The following is an 18,632-nucleotide window of genomic DNA, read 5'->3' on the forward strand; positions in this document are numbered from 1 at the left end:
TATATTTGGTCACTTTTTTCCCCCCTCATTCATTTATCCACCAAATATTTGAAGATTGCTCTGTGTATTCTGAGCAAGACTGTACACTGGGGATACAAAGATGAAAAAGAAATGGAGCCGGTCTTCAGGTGGCTTGTAATGGAGTAGAGAAGATATAAAACTAGCATGAGTTAGATGCTTGTCTGATCTTCTTTCCTGGTGACAGAGGCCTGGAAGAGGTAGGCACTGCCCTTCTCCCCCCTGGCAAGAGGGAAGATGATGGGGGCCAGAGCCTCCTACCAACCATGCAATCCAGAGGGGATGGGTGTAAGCAAGTCAGCCTGGGGAGGGAGAAGGTCAGGGCAGATGAACCAGGGAGCCAAGGTTCAAAGCCAAACTCTGGGGGTTAAAGATTTAGGAACACCTAGGGAAGGCACAATGGGAGCTGGTGAGTGTGAGTTTCTAGGGTCCTGGAGCCAGTGCCTGGACAGCTTTTTGCTCTCTCCCAGCAGATAACCTTCGGAAGGAGGCTGGTTCACTGTGAGGGAGTGGGATGAAGAATGATGAATGACAGAGACTTGGCTCTACAGGACTGGGAGCCCATGGGCTGGAGTGGTTACTTCCACTGGGGGAATCTGGAAAGGTTTCCATAGCATTTGTCCTGAGCATTGGAGCCTGAGGTTTTTGCTTTGTGCATAGGAGTGGGCTGGGGACATTCTGGACAAGTGGACATTGTTATGTATGGGTAACTGAATACAAAGGAAAAGGGTCATGTGCTCCTTAAAATAACACTCTGAATCCCCTGGCTTATTAAGTATTTTGATATATTATTTTAAATGTAAAAATCTACCCCAAGAAATAATCCAAAATTATAATCTTAAATTGCTCTATTTCAGCTCACATCTGAATTAATTAGGTCAAAGTTGGTAGCATAATAAAGTTGAAACTAAGACTCTTTACTTATAAACTAATATGATGAGAAGCTGTTTAAAGAGGAAATTCAGTAAACCTAAGATCTGGCAATACTGCTAGTGGCGACAGTGGTAAATTAAAGTCAATTTTTTTGGCCTTAGTTGACCAACTTTATTCTTTTTTTTGCTCCTGGATCATCACATAATTGATCTTGTTCTAATTCTGTGCTATCCAGTATGGTAGCTACTAGCCATATGTGGCTATTTAAAATGAAGTTAATTAAAACTAAAAAATTTAAATTTAGTTCCTTAGTTCCTGGTATGCAGTAGCTACCATATTGGATAGTATACAATAGAACCTTTCCAGAAAGTTCTATTGGATAGTGCTGTTCTAGTAAGATAGGTAGGTGATACATTCCCAATTCAAATGCCTTGAGCACCTAAACTCACACAATCATAGTTCCTACTGTGAGCATAAATTATGCTTTGGAGTTTGTGTTTTGTATTTTGTCTGTATCAAACTGGCCTCTTACTGGGGCGCCTGGGTGGCTCAGCCAGTTAAGCATCTGCCTTCGGCTCAGGTCATGATCCCAGGGTTCTGGGCTCGAGCCCCACATCGGGCTCCCTGCTCCGCGGGAAGCCTGCTTCTCCCTCTCCCACTCCCCCTGCTTGTGTTCCCTCTCTCGCTGTGTCTCTTTCTGTCGAATAAATAAATAAAATCTTTAAAAAAAAAACTGGCCCCTTTTTGGAAGGTATATATGTGTGTGTGTGTGTGATTACATGCTTGCTCTAATTCCTAAATAAGTAAAAAACTTCAACAAGATGTTTGCAGATTTTAGAAATACCACTGAACAAGTAAGAAATAGAGCATCTCTGCTTCCTTGTCTGTTAAACCAGAGCACTAATATCAGATAGGATTTTCACAGGGATTAAGTGTAGTCATGTTTTTAAAGCATGTAATGTGTGGTAAGCCCTCAGTAAACGGTGGCTATAAAGCAAAAAAATAAAAAAAGTAATAAAAAGGTGAACCATTTCATTTTATGCTGAAAGAAAAACTGAACACTAATAAAATGGTATAAGATGGCAGCATTTTGAAGATCCCATATTCACAGCTTATGTTTTGTTTCTATCAGTAAAAATAAGTAAGTGCTAGAGTCCTGCATTTTATTTTAGCCTGAGAGAATCCACAGTCCGGCTAATTTTGTTTGTACCCTTCAGGCAGTACGAGTAACCGATCCAGCACCCGGAGCCTCCTCAGTGTGAGCAGCGGGATGGAGGGGGACAATGAGGTGAGGGCTGGGGACCCCACCCCCGTTTTTCTTGTCCGAGGGGTCATTCCACTGCAGGAAATAGAAATCCAGGTGAAAGAAGCCAGACAAGAAAGGTGACATAATATAGGATTCCATTTATGTGAACTATCCAGAATAGGTAGCATCAGAGAGACAGAATACCGATTTGGTGGTTCCCAGAGGCTTGGGGAGGGGGAAACGGGGAGTACTGTTTCCTTTGGGGATGATGAAATGTTTGGGGACTAGATAGAGGTGGTGGTTGTACAATATTGTGAAAGTACTAAATGCCACTGAATTGTTCACTTTAAATGGTTAATTTTATGTGAATTTTACCTCAATAAAAAGGGAGGGAGGGAGGAAGGAAGGAAGGAAAGGAGGGAAGGGAGAAAGGAGAGAGGGAGGGAGGGAGGGAGAAATAGAAATTCGCTCTGACTGGTTAAGCCAAAAGGGCATCTGTGAGAAGGAGCGGGATGACTATCAGGGAACCTGGGGCTTGAGATCACATTTTGGGGCTTGGATCAGGAGCAGTGAGAAATGACGGAGCCAAGGCCGCTGCTCCGTGTATCCCCAGGGCCACATGCTCTTTCGTCTCTTCTTCCCTGGGCATATCTGCTTTCTTCTCTCTCTGGACGCTGGCCTTTTCTGCTCCTCCACGTGTATGGTGGCAAATAGTCCCCTGAGAGCCACAAGGCCTCTGAGGAGAGGGTGAGCTGCTGCCCTAGCTGAAGCCCAATTTGGTCAGGGTGTCTATTCTGATCCAGTGACCAGTGGCTGGGATGAGCAGGAGGGGTCACTGCCAACCCAGGAGACTCCCTGAGATAGGGTCCTTGGGGTGGGCCACCCCGCCAGTGAGCAGCTTCTATTAATTACCCCACGACTGAGAACCACTCACGGTTCTGCTGTCCGAAAAAGGGACTTTGGTTTAAAAATAAAATTTCTCCAGCTCTATCTGGTCATATAGAGCAGGCTTCTCACCCTTTAATGTGCATAAGAATTACCTAGGATCTTGTTAATATGCAGGTTCTGATCAAACAGGTCTGAGGAGGAGCTTGAGAGCCAGCATTTCTCACAAGCTCTCAGGTGATGCTGATTTGATGGCCCACAGAGGGCACTCTGAGTAACAAGGACCATTAATGATAATTTGGGCTTCATTGTCTCCTCAGTGCCTGTAGGTGTCAATGGAAAGCTGACCTGGTGTTGCTGGATTCATTCTCAGTTTGTGAATGACCTTTAGCCAAAGCCTGAGGGGGACTGAGAGGCTCTTGGGATAATGGTGTCCGATTATGCTTGTTGCTTAATGTAACTTCCCCTTTTCTTTCTCATCTCTTTTGCTGCAGGATAATGAAGTCCCTGAGGTTACCAGAAGTCGTAGCCCAGGCCCCCCACAAGTGGAAGGAACACCCACTGTGCCCCTTGAGAGGCCCCCCAGGGTACCTCCAAGAGCTGCCTCACAGAGGTAACATTGATGCTGATAAGAAATGTTTTCCTCACTCTGAATTCCAGCTGGGGGAGAGTAAGATTTGGGGACATCTAAGATGACCTAAGAATGAGTGCAGAGCTAACTAAAATGCCTACTTTTAATGCATTTTAATATGGACTTTTAATTAATTTGATGCTTTATTCGAGTGCAAATACTTTAAATAGTAAGTGCAATATTTCATCAATGAAGTACTTTGGTAAACATCAACTTTTTGAGATACTTGTATGTTTGCTTAGAATTCGGCTCCCTAATAACTAATTCCCTTGGCTGTATTGTGGGGACAGTGCCTTTTGGGGACCAGGAGGTAAGAAGGAATTGGGGATGAAAATAAAGGTGGGGGCAGCTTGGTGTGGTGGGGAGCATGGCTGTAGTACCACACTCACTATCTGGGGACAGTGTCCAGAAGGCACTTGTGAACTTGGATGAATTGCTTCACTTTCCTGTAACTCAATTCTTTGTCTGTAAAATGGGGATAACAGTAGAACGTCCTCACAGAGTTGTAAGGGGGGCATCTTGGCCCATAGTAAAAGCTGAACAGAATGAGTGATTTTTCTCATCCGGGAGAAGAATGAGCATATGGAGATTTGGAGATGGGCATTAGACAGACAAGTTCAGAGTGTTTGCTGGGCTCTGATGTCTGTCTTAATGGTACTCGGGCCTCTGGTGGGAACCTTTTCAAGGTCTCGTGGAGTGACAGGAAAAGTGGTCAAAGCTAGTTTCTGTGTCCGCCCATGCAGAAAGGGGCCTTGGGAATGAAAGCCTAGGCTTGTCTTAGGTGTTTATTTCTTTGATGTCTAAGATACAATGTGGGGGGAATGATTAAAAGGTGGAAGCTTGGGGCGCCTGGGTGGCTCAGTCGTTAAGCATCTGCCTTCGGCTCAGGTCATGATCCCGGCGTCCTGGGATCGAGCCCCGCCTGGGGCTCCATACTCTGCATGAAGCCTCTTTCTCCCTCTCCCACTCCCCCTGCTTGTGTTCCCTCTCTCGTTCTCTCTGTCAAATAAATAAATAAATAAAATCTTTAAAAAAAAATAAATAAAAAAAATAAAAGGTGGAAGCTTTCTTTTTTTCCAACGAGGGTTGGTTTTTTTTTTTAATGTTGAAACTTAAATGAATCTCATCAGTGCAATTTGTTGAGAAAGTGCAACAAGGAAGCTTTTCTTCTGGTTTTCTGGAAAGAGAAGCTGACTGTGTGCTAGGTGTCTGTCCACTTCTCCCTTTGTTGTTCACCCCCCTTAGCGTGTGCTCCCAGTAACATTCACGTACTGACACTTGTTACACAGAGCCCTGCAATCGCAAGCCGTGTCACGTTCACCGGCTTGTTTCCTTGGTGTAGACTAGAGGTCACATAGTAGAATGTTAGTCCTGGAAGGACCCGTAGCGATAATCTGGTCCAGTCCCCTGAATTGGCATAACGTGCTGTTGCTTGAAAATTATATAGTTGGTAATTGGGAAGAGGTGTTTATGGAGAACTATAGTAATAAATGCTAATCTGTATTGAGTGTGTACTATGTACTAGGTATTATGTTCAACACATCGAATGCATTATCTTAATTCCTTCCACAACTCTTAGAGATAGATATTTAGGATTATCCCATTTTGCAGATATACACACTGGGTCTTGGACTAGATTAAGACTTGTTCTGTGTCGCAGACCCGGGTGTGCCTGACTGGAGGCTCTAGTGTCTTAGTCATTTTGTGACACCTGTTCAAGAAGGTCAGGGTGTCCATAGGAGGAGATCCAAGACCTAAGACCTCTTATTCCTAAAGACTGTAGAGTTTGGAGGCAGTTGACTAGTTTCAAGAAGATGAAAATAGTTGTCAAGTTTGAAACTATAGCTGCAAGACTCTGGGATTTTGTTAATGGGAGAGGAAAAGAGAAAAACCAGGAAAACACGTTCCAGAAATTAAAGGATAGAAAATGAGATACATATAAATGTGTAAACAGAGATGGCTGATAAACTTTTGGGGGAGTTTGGAAGCATGTTGTGATAAAAATGGGAGCAAAAAAGAGGAAAACACTTTTACTAAAGAAATAGTGTTTGCAAAGAAATCTGTAATTGATAGAGCTTGGCATTTGGGTTCCTTTTTGGTGTGAAGAAAGGTTAGCAAATATGCAATTGTTTTGTAAGTATGTATGCAATTCGCATAATAAAATGAGGAGATGTTTGAAAAAATAATAAAGCCAATAAATGGCTTCCATGCTTGACCTGCTGACAGACAGGAGGGGAGGCTCACCTTGGGGGTCTCCTCTGCCCTTCCAGATCTGGGAATCAGTAACTGTTCTTTGGCCATGTCTCCTGAGTGCCTCTGCTCTCAAACAGCACTGGGGGTGCAGTGCTTCTCGCCCCCTCCCAGTCCTGGTCCCTTCCTCTGCTCACTCCACATGCTGTCCCCAGAACTTGAGCTGCCAGTGAGGACTCCAAGCTTCCATGTCTACCTCAGCCCTCTGTTTCCTACTCTCTGCTGGCGACCTCAACCCAGATGCCCCCCAGACATCTCAAATACAGCCCGTGCAAAACTGAATTCATCCCACCTGCCATTCTCTGCCCCAGACTGTCTTCTTCTGGTGAGTTCCCAGCCCCAAACTGTCTTCTTCTGGTGAGTTCCCAGCCTGTGATAATGGCACGGTTCTCTCACTTCCCCAAGCACCAAACCCAGGAGTCATCCTCCAACCCTGCCTCCCTGGCAGCTCGCACAGAGCGTGTCTCCAGGCTCTGTCTGTTCTGCTGCCCTTTCAGCTCTCGGATCCACCCCCTCTCCATCTGCCTGTGCCGACGTTCATCCTTGTAGACCCACACTTACTCCCTCCTCCACATTACTGCCAGAGTGCGCCTTCTAGATCAGAAATTGCTGATGATGTCACTTCCTGGCATAAAAGCCTTCACATTTAACGCTGTAGTTTTTAGCATTAAAAACTGTCTAGCCTCAAGTCCCACCTTCTCCTGTATTCACTGATGCTCCACCCCTGCATTCCCAGTGAGCTGTGCCATTTAGAACTGTGTCTTTGCCTGGAATGCTGTCTCCCTACTCCTTTCCAACCTCTGCTTAGAAAATTCTTGCACATCCTTTAGGATTCAGTCTAGTCATCACCTCCTCTATGAAGGCTTCCCTAATGTTCCTATGCAAAATGAGCCTTCTTGTGGTTCTCCAAATACCTCTATTATAATTCATTCCACATTATGGCCCTTGTTTATGTATCTGTTTCCACAAGTGGATGGTGAGCCTTTAAAGAATAGAAACTGTTTTTGACTAAAACATTTTTCCTACTGTCCCCAGCCCCAGTGCTTAGCACAGTAACTGGAACACAGTAGGAACTTAATAAATATTTATCGTGTAAGTGAATTACTGGATGGATGGAGAGATTGGTACTGCTTGTGTTAGACTACCTATCTCTTGAAGAGTTAGCCATCAGGTCATCTGCCACAGGGCAGGTGGGTCATAGATTAGTGGAAAGAGGCTTCACACTCCCACCTTTAAGTTCTTAATGTATTTCAAAGTCAGGGAAGGCAGATGGTGACAAGAACAGGAGCAGATGCATTATACCTCTGCACAGCATTTCCCTTGCAGGGCATTACTCCTTAGAGAGTGGGCAGCTAACAATATCACACTCTTCACAGGTGAGATCCTGCCAGTTGACCAAAAAAACCAAAACCAGACAAACAAAAAAAAGCCCCGCAAAACAAAACCCCAAATCTTACTGAGCCATTGCTACTTTGCTTTTTAAGCATATTTTGCCATTCACTAGTGATTTGTCAGTCACTAACAATTTGTGCACTCCCCTTTAAGGCAAAGCCAAGGTCCTGTGTAATCAGAACATTCTTCCGGAGGCCTCCTGCAGTGCCAGAGGTTAATACTTTAGATGCAGACTTGTGAAGAGGTCTGTGGAGTCCCTAGGAGGGGCTGGAGTGGTCAGGGAGTGAGGGTACTTGGGACAGAAGCTATTTACTAATAGGGAAGTTTAAAAATATTTTCAACAATGTTATGATCATACAAAAGCATACCAGCTAAATAACAGTCCTGCTTTGAAAGAACATTAACCAACATCAAGATTGCTGGGTTCTTGAACCAAACTCATCAGCTGCAAGACCTTACCCTCAACAGGGAGGAGAAAACAGCCAGTTGTTAGGTACCTCTGGTCACTTGTGTTTCCAACTCCAGCTCCCCAGTGTTCTGCAGAGGCTGTCTCCCCACAGACCAGCCCTTGATTCTGATTTAATACGCTTTACTTCCATGGTTCTGGTATGTCTAGAATCACAAATCCATTTCCCTGAGATAGGACTTCCAATCCTAGGTTGGGATTGTTCATCACAATAAAATACAGAAATAATTTGCTTGTAGGCCCACCCCAGCTGCAGAATGGGACAGCAGAGAGGGAGGAAAAGGGGCCAGCAGGGCATCATGACTGTCTTTATGGTGGACGATAAATTGTAAGGCTCATGGAGCATCCATGGGAAAAAGACTAAGAACAGATCTTTATTCATAATAATAAAATTATTAGCTTTACTTCTTGAGTGCCTACTCTAAGGCACAACTGTGCTACCTACTTTCCAGTTGTCATCTCCAAGCCTCACACAACACTCTGATGTACATATCTGTAGGTACTTCTGTTGGGCTGATGAGAAACACATTAAGAGAAATTGGAACTTGTCCTTCAGCTGTGTGCATAGGTGCCTTTGCTATATGTTCTCATAGGTTCTGAACTTCCTCTATCAAAATAATGCAGTTTACTGATTGTTCCTATTGTCTGTTTTATCCATTACTTTCTTAGCACTGTGAGGGCAGGATCCAGGTCCACTGAACTTGCTGCTATATCCCATGCTCAGGAGTAGACACATAGATAAAAGTTTTTTGAGAGGGAGAGAGGGAAGGTGAGAGGGAAGGAAGGAAGCAAGCAAGCAAACAAGCAATCCAGGAAGCCAAGAAGCCTAAATAAGCTTACTCCGGTAATGAGTGGTATTACCTGACTTTCCTTCAGCCTTCTCCTGTAAGCTCTGGTTTTATAGGGCAGGTTGGGAAGGCAGAAGGAGACGGTCCATTTGTTTTTTCTGGATAAAGAGGCAACCACACAAAACCACCTACTTCCAGAGGCCACAGCAGGGCCTCCTGAGGATGTTTGTGGCAGTTCTTTTCTATTCCTGCTTCCCTGCCTTGTTCCTGAGACAGCCCCTCTTTCTTCAACTCTTTTGTCATTTCCTTGACCTACGTAAAACTTGCATTCAAGAAACATTTAGTAAATATTTAATCCTTGATTCATTCAATCCTCAACTATGCAACTCCAGGATAGCACAGTTCAATTACAGCACCTGACAAAGCTCTCTTTCTTGACTTATTGACTTGCTTCCAAGAGAATCAAATATTGGTTTTATGGCACACATGTGGAAACACTAGCCACAATTGTTGAACCTCTCTGTAAATAGACTCACCCAGGTCTATCTGGAATGGCATTTAGGACTGTTTAAAAACCATCCAGAATAACATGGAGTGGGGCTTCTAGGAAAGTAAATGTGGAGTTGGGATAACACACTTAGTGATCCCATGAGGAAGTAGTTGTGAGAAGCAGACTTTAGAAATTGTTAATTCTTCTCTCAAGGGACCCCCTCCTACAGTATGTCTCCTGCCTGGCTGCATATTTGAATCACTGGTGTTTTAAAATATAGGCTTTATTATTATTATTATTTTAAAGATTTTATTTATCTGAGAGAGAGAGAGAGAGAGATCATGAGCAGTGGGGAGGGGTAGAGGGAGAAGCAGACTCCCCGCTGAGCAGGGAGCCAGATGCAGGAATCAATGCCAGAGTCCTAGGATCATGATCTGAGCCAAAGGTAGATGCTTAACCAACTGAGCCCAAGGCTTTATTATTATTTAGGTATGGTATGATAAACAGATCAGAAGACAACTGTTCTTGAGAAGATAGTTTGTTGTACTCATAGATTCCAAGAGGAGGGGGCACATTATGTCATGGGGGCCCACGGGGGAAGTACCAGGTTTAGTCAGGAGAAAGGCAGTGGAGTTGGGGAACATGGGCCAGAGCTTTTGCTGTGGTTTTCGCAGGAGGGTACAAGGAAGGTAGAGTAAGCAGATTTAGGATTGGCTAGTTTGAGTAATTTCAGTAGACTCTGGGGCAAAGGTCCCTAGTTGTCTGGCACCTGGCACTCCTGGCCCTCCTGTGATTAGGGCAGATGGATAGGGCCCAAATGCGAGAGCCCATAAAGGAAGTGGTTGGGGTATAGGCTGGAACTGGTTAGTTTGCATATGAAAGGTGTGCTCATCAGCAAGTTGCTATCTATAAGAATTCGTTTGCCATGGGAGGGGCAGTCTCTCCAGGATTAGCAAGGCTCCAGGTATCAAAGCATCAGAAAATAAAAGACAGGGGCGCCTGGGTGGCTCAGTTGGTTAAGCATCTGTCTTCGGCTCAGGTCATGATCCCAGGGTCCTGGGATGGAGTCCCACATCGGGCTCCCTGCTCAGCGGGGGGCCTGCTTCTCCCTCTCCCTCTGCCTGCTGCTCTGCCTACTTGTGCTCGCTCTCTCTCTGTCAAGTAAGTAAATAAAATCTTAAAAAATAAATAAATGAAAGACGTGGTTAATATAACTTGTTGGGGGAGAGACACTGTTAAAAAAATTACTCTACCTTCCTTGTACCCTCCTGCAGAAACCACAATAAAAGCTCTGGCCCATGTTCCCCAACTCCACTGCCTTTCTCCTGACTAAACCTGGTACTTCCCCAGCGGGCCCCCATGGCATAATGTGCCCCCACCTCTTGGGATCTATGAGTACAACAAACTATCTTCTCAAGAACAGTTGTCTCCTGATCTGTTTTTCTTACCATACCATGCTTGAGCCTTATCCTTTAGAGGTTATGAAGGAATGGGTCTCGGAGAAAGCCTGGGACTTGGTATTTTTTAAAGGTCCACTGGTGACTCTAATGTGCAGCTAAGGTTGTGAGGCATGGCCAGCAGATATGCCACTCAGTGGTCCATATGGTTTCATCAATTATGGAACATGTTCCCTTTGCATAGTTTACTGAGTTTCCAACAAACTATGGATGCCTAAGAACTAGTTAATCAAATTCATTTAAAAATTATTCCTTTATCTTTTATTTCAGGCCTCCTCCCAGGGAGACTTTCCACCCCCCTCCGCCTGTTCCACCCAGAGGGCGCTGACTCCACCTCCTAAAACCTGCCTACGTCTGGACTTGGAGACTTGCAATTTCAGCCTGTTAATGATGTCTTCGTGTTGAGTTCTATGGCAGGACTACTGACTTAAGACCTCCTCTCATGGCTGATGTCATTGTGGCCCTGCTGGTTTGGGCTTTCCTTGAAGAAGATAATATTAAGGCATGAAGAAGTGAAAAACTGAGGACTTTATTCACCATCACCAAGTATATTGATCCATAGCCTTGTTTGCCAGAAGGATAAAGACTTAATTGGAATACTTACCTCAAATTTGGCATGTCAGAAGCCTGAGAAGATTGATTATAAATGTACTTTTACAAGTGATTTTACTGAAATGCACTTATATTAGGCCTTACTTATTTGCTAGTCCAGACTAACTTCTAGAAGTGGTTATGATTTAAGACTTACAATATCCGGGTAAGGAGATATGTTCTGATTTTTAAATGGTTCTTCAACTTTTCTGTAGATTCTGGAGGGTGTCTAAATGCCAGGCCTGGTCACAATAGAACAAACTGAAAAAGATTTTAGAGATGGATTAGTCCTAACTCCTTTTATATGGAAGGCAAATCTGAGGTTCCACAGAAACTAAGAGTACACAATTGGTTAGAAGAAGAGATGTGTTTAGAGGCTGGGTCTCTTAATTTCAGGTCACCACACTTTCAATCTCTAGATAGCCAATCGCTCTCCCTCAAGAAATGCCCACATGTAGAAATTTGGTCACTAACTGACTATTGACCTTCCAGAAATGTCCTTCCATATCTCCCAGGCATGGGACTATCAAGTATTTTTTTCAATTTGGGCATTTATAATTCAGTATGCTTTCCAAAACAGTATTGTTGCCAAGGAATATCTGCAAATGGTTGGGAACCAGAAGCTTGGGATGCCAATAACCACATTTATTGTTCTGTAGTCTTTATAGGTCTTACTAGTTCTGGCCATAAGGAGAGAGAAGGATCCTTGACTCTTTCTCTGCCAAGAGGTCAGAAGAGAAAGGAAGAATGTAAAATAGAAACATTTATCTATTTCCTTATTATTACCACTAGACTTGGGATATCTGTACAAAGAATAGAGAGCCATTAATATGTCATAATTGTCATATGCCACTAATATGTCATTAATTTTGAGTTACTGGCACAGAAATCTACCTTTAGAGCACAGATCCTTAATTTGATACTTAAACATACAGTAAAGTTAGTATCAGACATATTTCTTTAAAAAATATCAGAAATCTGGTGATTTTTCAGGAAATGTATTCTCTATCCCACACAGATACAAGCCACAGTATTAATGATCTATTTAAGTACAGTTTTATTGTGTCCTTTTCTAATGATTCAGGGGTGTTGTTGTTGTTTTCCAATTTCATTCATCGGTCCAGCAAACAAGGACTCATATTGAAATTAATAGCTTATGGGTTGTGGGTCATTTTTCTGACATAAAATACACTATTGGCTGTGGCCATTAAGAGAGTGTTTGTGCAAATCACCTACCACAATGCCTGGCACATGGTAGCCATTCTGCACGGTTCCTTTACTCTCTTTGTCACTTCTTTGGGAGAAAGAGGGTAATGTGGGATAGAGGGAGAGCAAGAAATTATAATGTTGGTGTGGATGTCCTTCCTCTTATTTATAGATGATCTCTTAAGCACATTTGATTTTGATAAAAGCTACACTTTTTTTTTTAATATTCAGTGTCTCTGGGCCCCTTCTTAGAGGCCAAATTTAGATTTTTGTGCATTCTCTGATTAATAAGCATTTAGATCAATAACATGGCAAAACTTACTGCCAGCTATTGGTGTTAGCATCTTTGTATGCACATCACTGTTTGTACAATATTGGAATATTTAGTTACATTTTATTCTTCTGTGAAAGTAAGTGGAAAACAAAATTGAAAGTGCTGATTAGACACTTGGGTCTGACAAATGTGACACACTTGAGACATGGGTGGAAATGGTCAGGAGTTCATTGCACATCCAAGCTGCTCCATGTTATCAAAGAATGTGTCCAACAATGAAGTGAAATTCTTCATTTTCTGGAAACAGAACTACCCATTATAACATAAATTTATTCAACTTCTGCACACTCAACTTTTATACACATTTTTAGGAATATATTATGTAACAAAACCTTGGATTTCAATACAGTGAGGATCAGAAACTAAATTTGTAAGTAGGTATCCAAAGAGACTGTTAAAAAAGTTCTCTTTGGGAAACAACTCTGCTGCCACCATCCTTCCCCGAGATTTTATGAGCTGGTTCAATAGAAAGTGAAGCTATTAGTCATATTCATGTCATTGTCACATTCATGGTCACTGTACAAGGCACATTGTCCTTTAGTTCCTAGGCCAGTATTCTTCCTTAATCTCATATTAAAACCTGTGAGCAGATAACCCAACAATATAAGCAACAAAGCACGAAGACTGAGAGACTATGAACAAGAGGTTGGTGTTGCAATCAAATAATTTAGCTTGACATATTTAATGACGTGAATAATCCGTAATGCTTTGCCATAATTAGGCAAATTGATAGTATGAAAATTACTTCAGTGAGGAGTTTTACAAGTCAAGCTAAGTACTTATTCTCCCCTCCATTTTTCTTGCTTTGTTACTAAAAAAGGGAGGTTCTAGCCTGTCCTATATCACTTCAGTAGTTGGGATTTTTAAATCCCTCTCCCATATGCACCAGGAAATAGGATGGTTTTCTGTGCTCCTCTTTCAAAGAATATTGTTTGGTTTTGCAGCTGGTTGGCTGAGGAAGCATTAATAACAGATTTATTTCAGTCTGAGAACCGACTGTTTTAAGTGATTGCTTCCTAAAGAAAGAACTGAGAACAATTAGAAAGTTTTCTCCCTGCCTACAACATTCCAGGTAGAACAGAAAAGAGAGGTACAAAGTGATGAGTAGCAATGGAAGGACTGCCCCACCCCAGAAGTAAATAACTAGAAAGACAAACATAACAGAGTAGAAAGAAGAACTAGAATTTCAAAGAAAAGGGAATCTGAAACTAGCCCCTGTACAAGGCTTGTCTTGGGTAGCCATAAGGCAAGTAGATCTCCTCACCTGCCCACCAGAGTCTTAAAAGTTCATAAAAGGGGCGCCTGGGTGGCTCAGTAGGTTAAGCGACTGCCTTCGGCTCAGGTCATGATCCTGGAGTCCCGAGATTGAGTCCCACATCGGGCTCCCTGCTCGGCAGGGAGTCTGCTTCTCCCTCTGGCCCTCTTCCCTCTTGTGTTCTCTATCTCTCATTCTCTCTCTCTTGAATAAATAAATAAAAATCTTTAAAAAAAAAAGTTCATATAGAGAGGCCTTAACTGGGTTAAGTCACATATACCATCCAGATGGTCTCAACAAAACCTTACTCCCTCAAGGTTATGTTCTTGGAGCAGCTCCCACTTTGGAAATAGTGGGCAGAGTATATATTCCAAAGACAGGGAAGGGGGTAAGGATCCTCTGACTGCCAGGGTACAGCACGAGGGTCAACTGGCAGTCATGTTCTCTCAATTACCTTCTCTAACAGTACCTGACATTGGAAATCAAAAGAGATGTTGTTATTTATAGACCAAGACTTTTGAAGATCATGTTTATTAAGAATGAAAATAAAAGATTGAGATGGTGGGTTTCTGGATCATTTACTGGTCATAAGCCCTTTAATTAACCAACCGAGTCTTATTAGGACTACCATAAACAGGCTGGACAGCCATTTGGAGGAGGGGTGTACCCTTTCACTAGCACGTTTTCTCCCCTTTGGTGTCAGGGAATGGGGTCATTAATCTAGATGAAGAAACTGGTGAAACAAGATATACCAATGTTTTTTACTCCTTAGTCTGACAGAAGAGCCCCGATTTTTTTTTAAAGATTTTATTTATTTATATATTTATTTATTTATATTTTTTAAAGATTTAATTATTTATTTGACAGAGAGAGACAGCAAGAGAGGGAACACAAGCAGGGGGAGTGGGAGAGGGAGAAACAGGCCTCCTGCTGAGCAGGGAGCCCGATGCGGGGCTCGATCCCAGGACCCTGGGACCATGACCTGAGCCGAAGGCAGGCACTTAATGACTGGGCCACCCAGGCACCCCAAGATTTTATTTATTTTTGAGAGAGAGATAGGGAGAGAGAGTGCACGAGCTGGGGGTAAGGGGCAGAGGGAGAAGCAGATTCCTTTCTGAGCAGGGAGCCTGATGCTGGGACTTGATCCCAGGACCCCAGGATCATGACCTGAGCCGAAGGTAGACGCATAACTGACCGAGCCACCCAGGTGCCCGGAACAGCCCTGGTTTTGATGGTGCTTCCTAGTCCTATTTTTTAGTGTAAAGTCATCAGTTTCCAAAGATATTTGAAGCCACACTCCTTTTCCTCTAGCCGGTATTTAATTCCTGTTCCTTCTTTCCATACCTACCGTAATCAGACTTGTATCCCTAGAGCCATTTATCATCATTTCCTAGTACCTACCGGAATTCCTGGCACATAGTAGAGCTTGATAAATAGTTGCTGAGTTAATGACCCTATCTGCTCTCCCCACCATTAAACTTTTCCAAATACTCCACCAAAATTGGGTTTCCTCGTTTCTTTTCTTTTTTTTTTTTTAAGATTTTATTTATTTAGTTGACAGAGAGAGACACAGCGAGAGAGGGAACACAAGCAGGGGGAGGGGGAGAGGGAGAAGCAGGCTTCCTGCTGAGCAGGGAGCCCGATGCGGGGCTCAACCCCAGGACCCTGGGACCATGACCTGAGCCAAAGGCAGATGCTTAACTTAACGACTGAGCCGTCCTGGCGCCCCTGGGTTTCCTCTTCTCTACTTACCCATTGCTCTTACTGACTCTTGAACATTTGCAGTTGGTCACATTTTGTGTAGTCCTTTTTTTGTACACTGTCCTTCCTATTCTCTGCTGTGTGTATAATTTCCTGGTTTTAAGTCTACGCTCCCCAAATCGATGCTTTAAATTTTTCTTGTGTCCTCCCCACCCCCAAGCAATTGCCAACCCAGTGCTCCCCACAACACCAAATGCTTGCTGCCTCAACTCTGTGGAGGCTGGTAATGGATGTTCAAGCAAGAAACTTCTCATCCATCTTAATTCAGCACTTACACTGCTTGTTCTTCAATTGCACATCATCACTTGATTCAAAAGCAGTGATTATTCATTCACGGAGCATTTACTGGGCTTTCACTATGAGCAAGTCACTTTGCTAGGTACTCTAGGGGATATACAAAGATGTATAAGACGCCTCCTCTGATTTCTATAGGAATTACTGGTGTACGATTCATTCAGCAATTAATCGTGTACTGCCTTGTGATGTCTCTTAGACTGGCTAGAAAGTATTGTGCAAATCCTCTATGCAGTTTGACTATTCACTTATTAATGTCTTCCTTCATTCACTCAGCAAATAGTTTGAATGTCTATGATGTGATGAACACTATTCCAGCAGCTGGGACAGATAGAAAGATGAACAAATGATAGTCCTTGCCATCATAAAAGGTCAGAATGTAGGGGCGCCTAGCTGGCTCAGTCGGTTGAGTGTCTGCCTTCGGCTCAGGTCATGATCCCAGGAACCTGGGATGGAGCGCCCACATCGGGTTCTCTGCTCAGAGGGGAGCCTGCTTCTCTCTCTCCCTCTGCCACTCCCCCTGCTTGTGCTCTCTCTCAGATAAATAAATAAAATCTTTTAAAAAACAATAAATACACATCCCTGAAAACTCTACTGGATTAATAATTGTTGAAGTTTTTTTTTTTAAATGTCAGAATGTAGTACAGAAGAGGAGAGGGAAAGTGGTAACTGTGGCATGACATACTGAATGCTTTTGGAACCCCAAAGAAGGGATGCTCAACTTCCTGTTTCACAGAAGAGGTGATAATTCACTTAGGCCTGGAAGGAGAGTATCCAATGGTTGTCCGCTTATTTGCATTCTAGGCAAAGGCACACAAGTATAAAAAAAACATGGTATATTTGGGAAATACAGGGATGCAGCCAGGACGAGGAGATTGGTGGGAGGTAAAGTTGGAGTCTGATAAATTGGGGTCTGATTGTGCAGCTGCCTGTTAACAGGGCTGTCCTTTAGCAAGAAACTTTGCCCCCTGATTACGTACAGAGCACATGGTCACTGTAAAAAACATCCAAATATTTACAGGTATGTACAAAGAAACTTACCTGGTGTTAATGGTTTGCATCATAATTTTTCAGATTGTTTTCTCTGGGTAGACTAATATTGGACCATTTAAAAGGGGATTATATTCCAGGCACCGGGTGGCTCAGTCGGTTAAGCATCTGACTCTTGATTTCGGCTCAGGTCGTGATTTCAGGGTCTTGAGATCAAGTCCTGCATTGGGCTCCATACTCAGCTTGGAGTCTGCTTCAGATTCTCTTTCTCCCTCAAAATAAGTAAATAAAAATCTTTAAAAAAATAAAATGTTATTATATTCTATTTTGTCAGCATTTTTCATTTAAAAGTATCTTTTACTTTTGGGGCACGTGGGTGGACAGTTAGTGTCTGACCCTTGGTTTAGGCTCCAGTCATGATCTCAGGGTCGTTTGGAGCCCTAAGTTGGGCTCCGTGCTCAGCAGAGAATCTGCTTCAGATTCTCTCTCCCTCTCCCTCTCTTGTTCATGCACATGCTCTAATAATCTTTAAAACATTATCTCTTAATATCACTGCATGCCAGGGCGCTTGGGTGGCTCAGTTGGTTGGGCGACTGCCTTCAGCTCGGGTTGTGATCCTGGAGTCCCAGGATTGAGTCCCGCATCGGGCTCCCTGCTCAGCGGGGAGTCTGCTTCTCCCTCTGACCCTCTTCCCTCTCATGCTCTCTATCTCTCATTCTCTCTCTCTCAAATAAATAAATAAAATCTTTAAAAAAAATGTTGCTGTTCACTTTTTTAAAAAGTTAAAAAAAATATCACTGCATGCCAGTACATACAGGTCTATTTCATTTTTAAAAATGGTTGTACAGATGGAGGTCCATTTATTTAGTAGTAAGAAAGACTGGTTTTGGAACCAGACTGCTTGGGACTGACTTCTCTTTCAGCAAGCCACTTAACCTCTCTGTGCTTCAGTTATCATACCTGTAAAATGAACATACATAGGGTTTTTGTGAGGATTGAATGAGTCAACAGGTGTAAAGGGCTCAGAATAGTGCTTGGCAGATGAAAATCTTAACTATGATTCCATGATTTATTTAAACAAAATTCAAGGAATTGTTTTTAAAATAATTTAAAAATAATTTTTAAATTTTAAATTAATTTTAAAATTAATTTTAAATTTTAACTTATTTTATTTATTTAATTTTATTTTAAATTTTAAAATATTTTTTAAAAGATTTATTTATTTATTGAGAGAGGGAGAGGGTGCACGAGCAGTGGGGCAGAGGCAGAGGGAGAGAATCTCCAGTAGACATCCCCGGATTGAGGAGCTGGATGCGGGCTGGATCCTACCACCCTCAGATTATGACCCCAGCTGAAATCAAGAGTAGGACGCTTAACCGACTGAGCCACCCAGCCACCCTCAAGGAGTGTTTTAAACAAGGGAGTGATACAACCAGGTTTCTTTTTAGAAAGATCACTCTCGCACTTGTTGGGGAGGATAAACAGTGAGGGAAGATTGGTGGCAGGGATCCTGTTAGACTGTTTCAGTACGCGGTGAGATGGAGACGGGCTGTTACTGGCAGAAGAAAAGAGAGGAAAAGTAAATTTTTGAGGCATTTCTAAGCGACCAAATAACCACTTGTCGACTGCTCATGGTTGAAAGAGACCGTCCGACTACAAGTTCCAGCTATTTGGCTTAGAGGACTGTGTAGATGGTGGTGCCATA

General features: G+C 42.9%; 1 protein-coding gene across 7 annotated transcripts in view; it reads left to right on the plus strand.

The window, feature by feature from the left end:
* Positions 1–17,252, plus strand: part of PIK3AP1 (phosphoinositide-3-kinase adaptor protein 1) — a 127,676-nt gene extending 110,424 nt beyond the window's left edge. For all 7 annotated transcript variants that reach the window (XM_028098478.2, XM_028098477.2, XM_028098476.2 and 4 more), the window contains 3 exons: positions 2,109–2,179; positions 3,517–3,635; positions 10,767–17,252. In XM_028098478.2, coding sequence (XP_027954279.1) covers positions 2,109–2,179; positions 3,517–3,635; positions 10,767–10,824 — 248 coding nt within the window. In that variant the 3' untranslated portion in view covers positions 10,825–17,252. The remainder of the gene's footprint in view (positions 1–2,108; positions 2,180–3,516; positions 3,636–10,766) is intronic.
* The last annotated feature ends 1,380 nt before the right edge of the window (positions 17,253–18,632 follow it).

This window comes from Eumetopias jubatus, unplaced genomic scaffold (genome assembly GCF_037043125.1).
Source record: "Eumetopias jubatus isolate StellerSeaLion01/CBP00866 unplaced genomic scaffold, mEumJub1_p1.0 scaffold_17, whole genome shotgun sequence".
NCBI classification, from domain to species: Eukaryota; Metazoa; Chordata; class Mammalia; order Carnivora; family Otariidae; genus Eumetopias; species Eumetopias jubatus.